The sequence below is a fragment of the Podarcis cretensis genome, assembly GCF_951804945.1.
Source record: "Podarcis cretensis genome assembly, chromosome: 7".
NCBI lineage: Eukaryota > Metazoa > Chordata > Lepidosauria > Squamata > Lacertidae > Podarcis > Podarcis cretensis.
Window position 1 is genome coordinate 82,542,372 of NC_137176.1, and position 12,359 is coordinate 82,554,730.

Sequence of the window (12,359 nt, forward strand, 5' to 3'; positions counted from 1 at the left end):
TGGCCCCTGGCCTCTTAAGTGAGATGGGCGCACAACCCCAGAGTCTGTCAAGACTGGCCCGTACGGGCAGGGGTACCTTTACCCTTTACCTTTAATTGTGCACAAGATTAAAAATTACGGTAATTCCACACCATGCCTGCCTGCTTGCCTGCCTTCTTCCCTTCTATGTGTTTATTTTCATCTTATTTATCTCTCTTCCATTTTGTCCCATTTCTCTTTTTACCTTCTCTTAAACAAACAAGCAAGGGACAGGGATGGCGGCCATGCCAAAGGCAAGGCTCACCTGATGTGGTTGTTGAAAAAAGCATTTCTTTTCTTTTTATTAATGATCTGCAGGTTTATTTGCATCAAATAAGATGCAAGCACTTTGACAAATATACAGAAAAAAGGTAGGATCAACACAGAACAGAAATCTAGCTTAAATGGAGGGAAAGCTTAAGACAACATACTCCCAAGAGGAACTTTGTTCTGCAGTTAAGTTACTTATGTCAACAAAATAGAGAGCAATACGTGTAAGAAGGAACTCAGTTTGTGCATTTTTCTTAAACTTCAAAATGTTAATATATGCCAGTTAAACACTACAACTAAAATTTACAAGTAAGCATGACGGGGAGTTGAGTTTGTTAGTTACCTTTCCTCTTTGAATAATCCAAAATAAAACAATTACTATAGTTAGAACTGGCTGTTGGACTGGTTGATAAAGGATTGAGTAGTGTGTTGAAAAAGGGATGCAGGTGGCGCTGTGGTCTAAACCACTGAGCCTAGGGCTTGCTGATCAGAAGGTTGGCGGTTCAAATCCCTGCAACGGGGTGAGCTCCCGTTGCTTGGTCCCAGCTCCTGCCAACCTAGCAGTTCGAAAGCATGTCAAAGTGCAAGTAGATAAATACCGTATTTTTCGCTGTATAAGATGCACCAGACCAGAAGACGCACCTGGTTTTTGGAGGAGGAAAACAAGAAAAATTATTCTGAATCTCAGAAGCCAGAACAGCAAGAGGGATGGCTGCACAGTGAAAGCAGCAATTCCTCTTGCTGTTCTGGCTTCTGGCTTAGCCGCATAGCCTGCATTCGCTCCATAAGATGCACACACATTTCCCCTTACTTTTTAGGAGGGAAAAAAATGAGTCTTATAGAGCAAAAAATATGGTAGGTACCGCTCAGGTGGGAAGGTAAACAGCATTTCCGTGTGCTACTCTGGTTTTGCCAGAAGTGGCTTAGTCATGCTGGCCACATGACCCGGAGAACTGGTTGCGGACAAACGTCGGCTCCCTCGGCCTGTAAAGCAAGATGAGCGCCACAACCCCAGGATCATTTGCAAATGGACTTAACTGTCAGGGGTCCTTTACCTTTACCTTTAGTGTGTTGAAGTCCATCTGAAGTTGTGACCACTGGCATTTAGAGTGCTGCCAGCTTTCAAGAAGCAATGGTCATACACGAAACTGGAGTGTCAAAGCCATTCTAAGTGTCAAACCTAATATGCAACACAACCCCCTTTAAGACTGTTCATTTCAGATATTTCCGAAGTGCCTTTCCAGACTACAGCCCACCCAAGGTGGCTCACATGAATAGCAAATACGCAATTTCATTAAGAAGAGAAGCATCGAAACATGCAGCTCAAACCGCTACAAAAACATCGCACTGCAATACAAGTCAGTAAATGCTAACAACCCATCAGCAGTAGCAGCCCATGCAAAAAAACACCCCTCTAAATTAAAAGGCAAGGAAAAAGATGAGTTTGTAAAGCAGGCTTCCTCAACCTCAGCCCTCCAGATGTTTTGGGACTACAACTCCCACGATCCCTAACTAGCAGGACCAGTGGTCAGGGATGATGGGAATTGTAGTTTTAAAACATCTGGAGGGCCGAGGTTGAGGAAGCCTGTTGTAAAGCTTTCATAAATACTTGAAGAAGACTGAGGAACCCTAACAGAAATCTTGCCAAGGAATGTACCAGTGTCACAAACTGTTTTGTCCAGTGGGGGCAGGTGGGAGGAGGGACCATGCTCTAAAATTAGGAGTCTGTGACCCCAAATACAAGGATGGATGGGCACTAAAGCTCAGCAGCTTATTGAAAAGGTACAGGAATATAAGAACTTCCATGCAGGGTGAGATCGACCATGTGGTGAGTTGTTTTGTTTCCATCCACTGCCAACCAAATGCCTTTAAAGCATCACCTTGGACTTTCCCTGTTGTTTCTTCCCAGCAGCTAATATCCAGAGGCATACCACCTCTGTACATCTTGGTGTGGGTGGACAACCTAAGCTACTGACCGCCTCTGCATCTTAGGAACATTAGAAGAGTCCTTCTGGATCTGAACAAGGGTCTGTCTAGTCCAGCCTCCCATTTCCAACAGTGGCCAAGAAGATGCCTGTGGGAAGGCTACGAGTCTGACTTGTGTGCAAAAGCAATCACAATCCCCAGCACCTTGCAATTCAGATGCGTGTGGCCTCTGACACCAGAGGTATAACCCTCCCATCTCTGCTGATAGCCATTAACCGCCATGAATTTAAAGCCATCCAAGTTGGTGGTCATTCCTATGTCATGTGGTATTGCATTCACTATGTGAAGAAGAACTTCCTATTGTCTCTCCTGAACCTTCATTTTCACTGGGTGACCCTGGGTTTCTAGTATTACAAGAGAGGGATATAAAATTTTTTGGAGGGGAAACCCTATGAGCGTAAATTCCGTAAGTTACTTACATAGTCTGTGTGCAGGAATGCACACCCACCAGATCTACTGCCTGGAGAAGATGGGTTGAAATCTAGAAGCTAAGAGTTATCAGGAAACCTATATGTACAAATTACTCTGGGACTGAATCATCACTTACTTTTCCTTGGGAAATGTCTGAGCTGTGGGTGTGGGAAGACATTGAATTCAGACACACCGAGACAGCTATCTACACCAGTCTAGTCATAATAAGATAATCCTATTAAGGTTTATGGGAGTCACAACAGCTGCAGGGTGGAGCAGAGGCTCCCAGTGCCGCCTCCTGAAATCAGATCTAGCCTGATCAAATCTGCTGAGTGGTCTGGGAAAATAAGCTGGGATGAAACACAGCATGCATCCACCTTGCTTGTGCAGTTCCTGGTGCAAGCAACTACGAGGATAGCCCAAGCTGTATTGCTATGAAAACCAGGTTTGGTATCAGGTGGATAAGAAACCAGTTGTAGCAAATTGGCCAGAAGATACTAAAATTTGTGGCACGGTGCAGGTGTTTCCTAAGAAATGGTCTTGCCCTATCAAGGACATGGGGGCCTCCACCCTCTGCATGACTTAACCCTAGATGACTTCGGCCCCAGATACCTGAGAGACCTCATCCTACCCTACAGATCCTCCTGGGTTTTAAATCAGCAGACAGCAGACTTGGTTCAGGTGGTGGCAGCCCAGGAGAGGACATTTGCTCTGGCAGCCCCTTAGTTGTGGAATTCCCTCCCAGCATAGGTGCATCTGGCATCTTCATTATACAGAACTTCTTTACCAGGGCCTTTGGCATGAATACTAATAACATCTCACATCACCTTGGCTACCCATGTTTTGTTATCTTCATCACCCAGCAGCCAATCCCACTCTGGCAACTGCCAGCAGCCAGAAAGGGCAATGTTTGCGCCTGCAAATCCTCTCCAAAGAGCCTGTCCACATCCTGCACAACCCTAAAGCATTTAACAGAACAAGAAAGACTAGGCAATTCCAGTAAAGGTAAAGGTAAAGGTAAAGGGACCCCTGACCATTAGGTCCAGTCATGGCCGACTCTGGGGTTGCGGCGCTCATCTTGCTTTATTGGTCAAGGGAGCCGGTGTACAGCATCCAAGTCATGTGGCCAGCATGACTAAGCCGCTTCTGGTGAGCCAGAGCAGTGCACTGAAAGGCTGTTTACCTTCCTGCCGGAGTGGTACCTATTTATCTACTTTCACTTTGACATGCTTTCGAATTGCTAGGTTGGCAGGAGCAGGGACCGAGCAACGAGAGCTCAGCCCGCCACGAGGATTTGAACTGCCGGCCTTCTGATCGGCAAGTCCCAGGCTCTGTGGTTTAACCCATAGCGCCACCTGTGTCCCACACTTCCAGTACTTCACAACGTATCATCCAAGCTCGATTGGAGCTATGTGCTTTCACTCGTGCATTCCAGAGTTACAGCAGGTGAGGGACACGAGGTGTTGAAATCCCCCAGAATAACCAGGATATATTCAAGACCACATTTGATACCACCTCTGCCAGCTCAAAGGGTGGAAGGTACACTATAAGAACTTAAGCAGAGCCTGCTGGATCAGGCCAACGGCCCATCAAGGCTGAGGTCCTGAACTCACAGTAGCCACCCAGATACCCATGGGAAGCCTGAACACAACAGCACTCTCTGCTTTTGTGCTTCTCAGCAACTGGGATCCAGAGGTGTACTGCCTGCAACAGAAGAGGAAGGTCGTCTGTTCAGGATTCCACCAGCCATTCCTTCCAGTGGGGTTTTTCTGATCGCCCATTATTATTATTATTATTATTATTATTATTATTATTAATAATTTTTAATATTCCGCCCTCCCCAGCCAAAGCTGGGCTCAGAGCTGCTAACAACAATAAAAGTAACACAGCATTCTAAAATCAATTCATTTTAAAATAAATTCAAAATCAAATTAATGGCAACCATTGGGCTAGAGTTCTGTGAGGATTGCCAAAGGAGGGGGTCAGACTGTGCCCTGGCCAAAGGCCTGGTGGAAGAGCACTGTCCTGCAGGCCCTGTGGAAAGATGTCAAGTCCCTCAGGGCCCTCGTCTCTTGTGACAGAGCATTCCACCAGATTGGAGCCACAGCCGAAAAAGCCCTGGCTCTGGTTGAGGCCAGCCTAACCTCCCTGTGGCCCGGGACCTCCAAGATGTTTTTGTTTGAAGACCGTAAGGTCCTCCATGGGACATACCAGGAGATGCGGTCCCGTAGGTACGAGGGTCCTAGACCGTATAGGGCTTTAAAGGTTAAAACCAGCACCTTAAACCTGATCCTGTACTCCACCAGGAGCCAGTGCAGCTGGTATAGCACCAGCTGAATGTGATCCCGCAGCGAGGGCACCGTAGGGAGTCTCGCCACGGCATTCTGCACCCACTGGAGTTTCTGGGTCTGTCTCAAGGGCAGCCACAAACAAAATCAAAACGAATGCCCTTTTAGACACACAAGAAGAGCATGCTGTTCTCAACATAGCCAACCGTATTCCTGTAAGAGGGAACCAAATGCAACAGGACTTTCCCACTTGTGATCCGAGCAACTGATATGGAGAAGTATAATTCCTCTGACAGCGGAGATACTGTAAGCACTCACTTCTCTCTTGCTGGACAGAGAGATGTTCCAATCGTCCATGCCGCACCACCCAAAAAGAGAGGGTGAGCAAGCAACGGTTTCTGTGCTGGGGGGGGGGACTGGTCAAGCAGCAGCCTCCACTGCTTCTCTGAGCCCCATCACTGCATCCCAGCAGTGGCAGGGTATCTGCCTTACAATTTAGAAGGTCCCTGGTTCATTCCCCAGCCTGTCCTCTGCTAGCTAGCTAGAGCAGGAGTCAGGTGAGATGTATGGCAGATCCCTACATCCCTGTGCTTGGCCCTCTCTCTGTGCAGCAAGCAGAAGCCTAGGATCATAAGAAGAGCCTGCTGCTTCAGGCCAAAGGCATATCTAATCCAGAACTCTATTCTTGCAGTGGCCAATCTGGTGTCTGTGGAAAACCTGCATGCAGGACGTGTGTGCATCAGTACTCTCCTCCCTTTTAAGGTCACCCATGTTGGTGTTCATCACTGCCTCCGGTGGGGGTGAGTTCCATATTTTATACATGCACTGCAAAAGCAAGAAGTGCTTCCTTTTGTATTTCAGAGTCATTGGATGTTTGTGAGTTCCTGTCTTCAGATGCCAGGTAAAAAGGTAAAGGGACGCCTGACCATTAGGTCCAGTCATGGCCAACTCTTTATTGGCCGAGGGAGCTGGCGTACAACTTCCGGGTCATGTAGCCAGCATGACTAAGCCACTTCTGGCGAACCAGAGCAGCGCACGGAAACGGCGTTTACCTTCCCGCCAGAGTGGTACCTATTTATCTACTTGCACTTTGATGTGCTTTTGAACTGCTAGGTTGGCAGGAGCTGGGACCAAGCAACGGGAGCTCATCCTTTTGTGGAGATTCGAACCACCGACCTTCTGATTGGCAAGTCCTAGGCTTTGTGGTTTAACCCACAGTGCCACCTGCATCCCCAGACGCCAGGTACAGACACTCAAAATTTGTACTGCTAAAACGAGGTTATCGGACCACAACAAAAATGGGCAAGGCCTTCCCCGACCCATCAGTCAAGTCTGGACTATTGTGGACTGAAAGACCAGGTGGTCAGTCTAATGCCATCCAGCTCACCCGCTTTGCATCCTGCCTTTGACATTTTCCTGACCTGGGCAGCTTCTGCTGCCAGCCCTGGCTATAACCATCACAGAGTGCACAAACGCTGTGGAAAAACGACTGTGAAGGAGTAGAACCAAGGAAACTAGAAATGAGAATAGGGGAGTAAAGTCTCAAAATGATATTCTTATTCTTCTGTTCTAAAGAAGGGGATATACCAAACTGATTCCTAAAAGGCTGCCGAGTTATTGCAAGCTGCTGTGTTCGGTGGAAATGAGAGTTTAAAAAGACATAGGAGAGATGGATCTGCAGGTACCAGCTTTGATTTGAGAGGTTGCTAGAGCATAAGAAAGTTAGTCCTATTTCTGATCCAGTTTGTAAAAATGGCAGAAATGGGATCACAATCCGAATGAAAATGCCTTTTCCTTCTGAGCTGTACTGGACTCGGTTCTCTCATATGTTTGTAGGCTTCCAGGACTCAGTGGTAAAATACACTCTGAACTTGCTTCAAAACAGCTGCCAACACATTTCCCATTGCTGAGCCCTTGGCACTGAAAACAGGATCTAAGATCAGAGCTCTAGCAATCTTAGGTGTCAATAAACTATTAGTCCATAAATCATTTCTGTCTCCCCCTCCTCCAATGCTTCCTAAACCAAATGATCTGTTCTGGGTTCTCTCTTCTGACTAAAAGGCATGTGTCATAAGGGCTGCCAACTATGTCTTACAACAGGTGATGAGGTTTTCTCATGATTGTAAAAAACAACAACACCACCTTTGTTTGTCAATTCCTGCTACAGGTCAAGCTGCTACTAGAGTCTTTTGAAAAAATGGGGACTGTGAACCTAAAATAATCTGAAATTGTGTATTAAAAGGCAATTGCTAAGTATTTAAGGGCTCGCCCCACCCGCAAAGTGTTAAGTGCACAAAACATTTCTCTTGGATTTTTAATAAATAAATAAATAAATAAATAAAGTCAATTCCTATCCGCAAGACTATTTCTAAAGCAGATGAGAGTTTCCACTTTTTAGATCTCATGTCCCTGTAAAATGTTGGGTTGCATTGTGTCACACAGCAAAATAATCCTTAGCCCTGCAAGCTTTCCAGTTTGTTTATTTTATAAATACAGCTGGCATTATTTATTTACTTGAGGGAAGATGCTTTTTTTTAAAAAAAGTACTACGTATATCTTGAAACTTGTAATAAAAGAAAATGGATTTTTGTTTCAATTTTTAATATATTTCTGCCTTCAGAAAACAAATTTAGGAATAGGTAAAACTGATTCATTTATGTATTATATTGTTGCATTAATATCCCACCTTTTTCCCCAAGTAGCTCAAGATGGTGAATGTGGCTCTTCTCTCTAATTTTTTACTCACAACAACCCTGTGAGGTAGGTTAGTCAGAGAGGCTGTGACCATCCCTAAATCAGTCAGTAACTTTCATGGCTGAGTGGGGATTTGAGAGTCCAGCACTGTGACCAAGCTGACTTTCTCGTGCATGCCAAATAAATGACAAAAGTGACTGATCTCTCCCTGTTCACCATCATTAATCCCTGATAAATTAGAAACTGGTAGGAGCCAAGACCGACATAACAATTACTTCTTTCGAGACCTCATCACTCAAAACCTTTGCGCAGGTGGCAGAAACAGAGAACTGGACCCCCAGCAAAAGCCATTTGGCATGATCTGCATTTTTATTTTTTTGAGACTGAATACTGTTTTGCAGTGGGTTGGGGTAACAAAACACCTCAGCGACAGTAGCCCACGAACTAAGAAACCAGCACTACTCAGTGAACACTGTCATTTAATGGAGAGATGATCTGATTTACTTCTCAGAAACTAAGGTTCGATGCTAATTTGACCACAGACCCATCAGGAGGCTCCAAGCATATATTGCTACATTCCCTGCTTCATCCATCATGGTATGCAATCAGGACAGATTTGAAGGTGTCAAATGCAGATTGTCAAGCCCACTGAAAAGTGTGATATGCACAAGTGCTAGAGATTTGCGAACTGACACCTCACCCACTGCAAGGTGAGGTGGTATTCCAATATGCTCCATATTAGCACGATACAGACAGAAACCAAGAATCCAAAAATAAGAAAAGGTACAGTATATCCAACTGAAACTGTTCTCCTTCTTGATTAACCTTGTCCACTGAATGGTTGCCACAATAGCTCCAGGGATTGAAAGCAGCATTTTAGGGTTGCAATGAGCTTGTGTGTGTGTTTTGCAAAACATTCAGGTGCATCAATATATCTACCGCCTTCTAAATTCTGGTTCCAGGTAGATTCTTTTAACTCCAAATCCACTCCAGATCACCACTTGGTGCAAGTATCAAGTGAAGGAGAATATGGAGGACCCACTAGGGAATGTTGCAGTGGACACAGCAGGAGTGCAGTGGTGGACTTGGGACAGGAGACCTGCATTCAGACTCCTCAGACCTGGATAATTTTGGACCAGCTGCTGCCTCTCTGCCTAACCTACTACACAGAGATGTGGTGAGGATGACATGAGACAAGCTCATGAGCAATGAACGTCCTGAGGTCCTTGGGAAGAGTGAGATACATATGTGAGAGGTCGGGATGCAGATGGGAGTTGCAATCCAACATCTGGGTGCCAGATGTTGCATTGCAGATGAACATAAAGATTAAGGATGGGTGCTCTTCAATATAGCCTTCCATTTGCATCTCCACCTAAGTGACTAAAATATGGATACGAGGAGGACATTAGATTTCCATGACACGGGTTGTTTGATCATGACAAAAACCCAACTTTTATGTGTCGTTCCTCATAAGGTCTCACTGCCTCCTCCCTCTTCCCCACCCTAAACAGAGCTAGATGTCTGAACCTGTAATTCCTCTTGCATTAATCAGGATTATAAATGTACCAGCACATCCTTGCTAGGATATAATCAACCCATTATGAGAAAGGATAGCTTTACTCAATGATGATGTCTAGCTGTCTTAGTAACCCAGCTCATGGAGGAGATGAACATGTATCCTTACAAATTGCCCCACTAAAGGTGACTTCAGAGAGAAAGAAGGATGAACCCACAGGAAATACCTGGTTGATGGAGGTCATGGTTTGCCTCGGGATCACCATCTGCATGACGAGCTGCAGAATGGAGGTGACTAAGCCAGCCAGGATAGCCCAGGTGAGGGGCAGAGGCAGCATGCTGTAGGTGGCGAAGAGCGTGAAGAGCACATAGCCAATTCCATCTCCAAGAAGACCACAGCCAAGGCCAGCAGCCAAGATCTGTGTGGCCATGGCCACCCAAGTGACCACCCCACTGTACTGCAGGTAGGTGTAGGAGGTCGTATCCTTCCTGACCACCACTAAGGCACAGATGACCACCTCGATGCCCGTGAAGAAGCCCAGCAGGATGCCCTTGATGGGGTCCATAGGGGCTGAGGCCAAGGTGAGGTGGAGCAGCAGGAGGGTCAGCTTGGTGAGCACATCCAGGATGTTCACCACCACCTCGGATTTGCGCCTCTGGCCTAGGAAGTAGCGTTGGTAGAGGCGCTCCAAGTCCCGGGACTTGAAGGAATTGCGCAAGGTAGGGAAGATCACGCCGCGGTATGTGTAGCCCCAGTTGAGGAAGAAGTCCGAGTTGCTGGGAGCGCAGTCGAGGGGCAGGAAGCCAAGGTCCCCACTGCTGCTCGTGCGCTCCGGGAAGACTTTGGTTCCCCCATTGTTGTGGCCGCCAAGGCTCTTGCCTGCCGACCGCGGATGGTGGGAATGGTTGGAGCAGAAGGACTCCTCCGAGCCCAGCACTTTCCCTCCGCTGTGCTCCTGAATGAAGCGCTGCTCAGTGATGTGGCGGACCGCCGTCTGCCACAGCAGGCGCTGGGAGCGAGCGCCGCTGCTAGGGGGCGTCTGGTTGATGGTGTACAACTCGTCGCTGTCGCTCAGGCAGCGCACCTCGGATAGCTCCATCGTGTGGCTCGGGGTGGTGGCGGCAGGAGCGGCAGGAGAGGGAGGGTGTATCACATTGAAAGGCAGTGGCTGCCCCCTACCCCCTTGGCCAGCGGGGTGGGGGGGATCAAGGGTCAGTCAATTATTGCAGAAGAAAGGGGACTCCCCATGCCTTTTTGGCACCGGATAGACCTTTGCATGGGGGGGTTGGCTTTTTAAAGTGCATCTGACCTTGCCCCCCAGGTTATTATTACAGCTGGCGGTGGGGGGGGGGAGAGCAGATTGAGAAACAGAAGGCCCTTCTTGCTAACAGCGTGGTCAAAAGTCCAGTCCAGTGCAATCAAAGCCACATCCTTGTGGGCCCCTGTTTGGCGCTGCAGAATCCAAAGGCAAAGAGGGGAAAGATACCCACAGAGAGCCAAAAAGTGCCCTTCAAACTGAGCCAAGGAAAGGAGGGCAGGTTGGTGGCTCCCATCCTACATTCAGAAAACATGGCGTACTGCTGGATATTGGAAGTTGCCTTAGGACGAGCCAGACCATTGGTCCATAAAGCTGAGGACTCCCTCCTCTGATTGGCTCTCTGAGGTTCCAGGTTCAAACCCTTCCCAGTCCTGCTGCGGAGATCCTTGCAACTGGAAATGGCAGGGACTGAATCCAGAGCATGTGGTCTATCAATTGGATATGACTTCTTGCAGAAGAAAAATGAGAGCCCTGTGCAATAGTGATATAGGTGGGTGGTTGTTTTCCTTAAATATACATATATTTGTATATATTGTAGAATATTAAAGGTGCATTAATAACAGCAACAACAACATCATGCAACTTCTTAGGAGAGGGAGAGGGAAGTGACCATCTGGAGGGTTCTAGGAGTTTGATGGAAGAGCTGTTCCTTTCACACGGGTACTTATATTTATATATATATCTGTACAGCTGCAGCTGAGAGGGCGAGAGAGAGGTGATCGCTGGTTTGCTATAATCCGCGGCGCAGTCGCCTATCAGGATCAGCCATCCGTGCCACAAAGAGGAAGAACCGAGAGGATTGAAACGGGAAGGAGGTTAGAAACCGAAAGGGAGAGAAATGCCCAAGGAGACCCCAACCGGGGCGCTGGTCTCACTCCTGAAATTGACAAGGCTGCCGGTGGTCCAAGCGGGAGGCGAGGTGCGAAGCTGACAAGGTCAAGGGAGCTGGAGCTGGCGGCTGGCCCGGAGTCGCCTCTTCCCAAGCGCGCGCCGAGAGCGATCCAGGGAAACTCCAGCCGCGCAGGAAGACGCAAAGAGTTTTCCTTTTCTTTCGGGAGATGGGAGACTTGCAGCAGCGAGACATGGCCGGCTTGGCGATGGGAAGGGAAGCAGTCGGGGTGGGGGATGCAGTGGCTGGCGGCTCACGGCTCGGCGACTTCAAGTTTCCCCGCAGGAGGAGAGAGGAGCCGTCGGCGGGATGCTTGGCTGGACATCTCTTTGGCGCGCGGCGCGTAATGGTTAGGCGACGGTCCTCATTGCGCTTCCCACGCCGCTTTAAACCGATCTCCCTCCCTCTCCAGCCTTCCTCCTTCTCCCTCTTCCCCTTCCCCAAAGCCTAACCGGAGCCTTCAGTCTAACATGCCGCTTCCTCGAGGGGAGGGGATGCTTTATGAGATCCAAGGAGCGCCCCCCCCCAAAAAAAAAGAAAGAAAGAAAGAAAGAGAGGCGAAGGGGCTGCCCTTCAGAGCAGCTGCCCCGGGATGGCAGGAGTTTGGGGCACCCGGAAAGTCAGAGCGCTCCTCCTACCCCACCCGAGGGGGCTGTTTACTCCTTGCTGCTCCGCGCGCCCCCCATCCGTCCATCCGCCCCTTTGGCAGCTGCTGGGCTAACAGCAGCTCCGCCGATTGGGCATTTCCGGCGCCCTCGGGTCCTGCTCTGGCCCACCGCAGCCGCGATTTCCTGTTAGCCCTCCGAGAGTGGAATCAGAGCAAGCGAGCGAGGGAAAAGATAATCCGGAGCGCAGGAGAGCTGGTGCCGCGGCGGGCGCTCCTCTTGCCGCTGCCGCCGCCGCCTCTACTGGGAAAGGCAGAGCCCGGCTCGGTCAGCTGATGGCCCAGTGACGTCAGGCTCTGCTGCT

General features: G+C 48.4%; 1 protein-coding gene across 2 annotated transcripts in view; it reads right to left on the bottom strand.

Moving 5' to 3' along the window:
* Nucleotides 1-11,198, bottom strand: part of ADCY8 (adenylate cyclase 8) — a 134,518-nt gene extending 123,320 nt beyond the window's left edge. For both annotated transcript variants that reach the window (XM_079984166.1, XM_079984165.1), the window contains exon 1: nt 9,410-11,198. In XM_079984166.1, the coding sequence (XP_079840292.1) occupies nt 9,410-10,282 (873 nt within the window). In that variant the 5' untranslated portion in view covers nt 10,283-11,198. The remainder of the gene's footprint in view (nt 1-9,409) is intronic.
* Nucleotides 11,199-12,359: the final 1,161 nt, after the last annotated feature.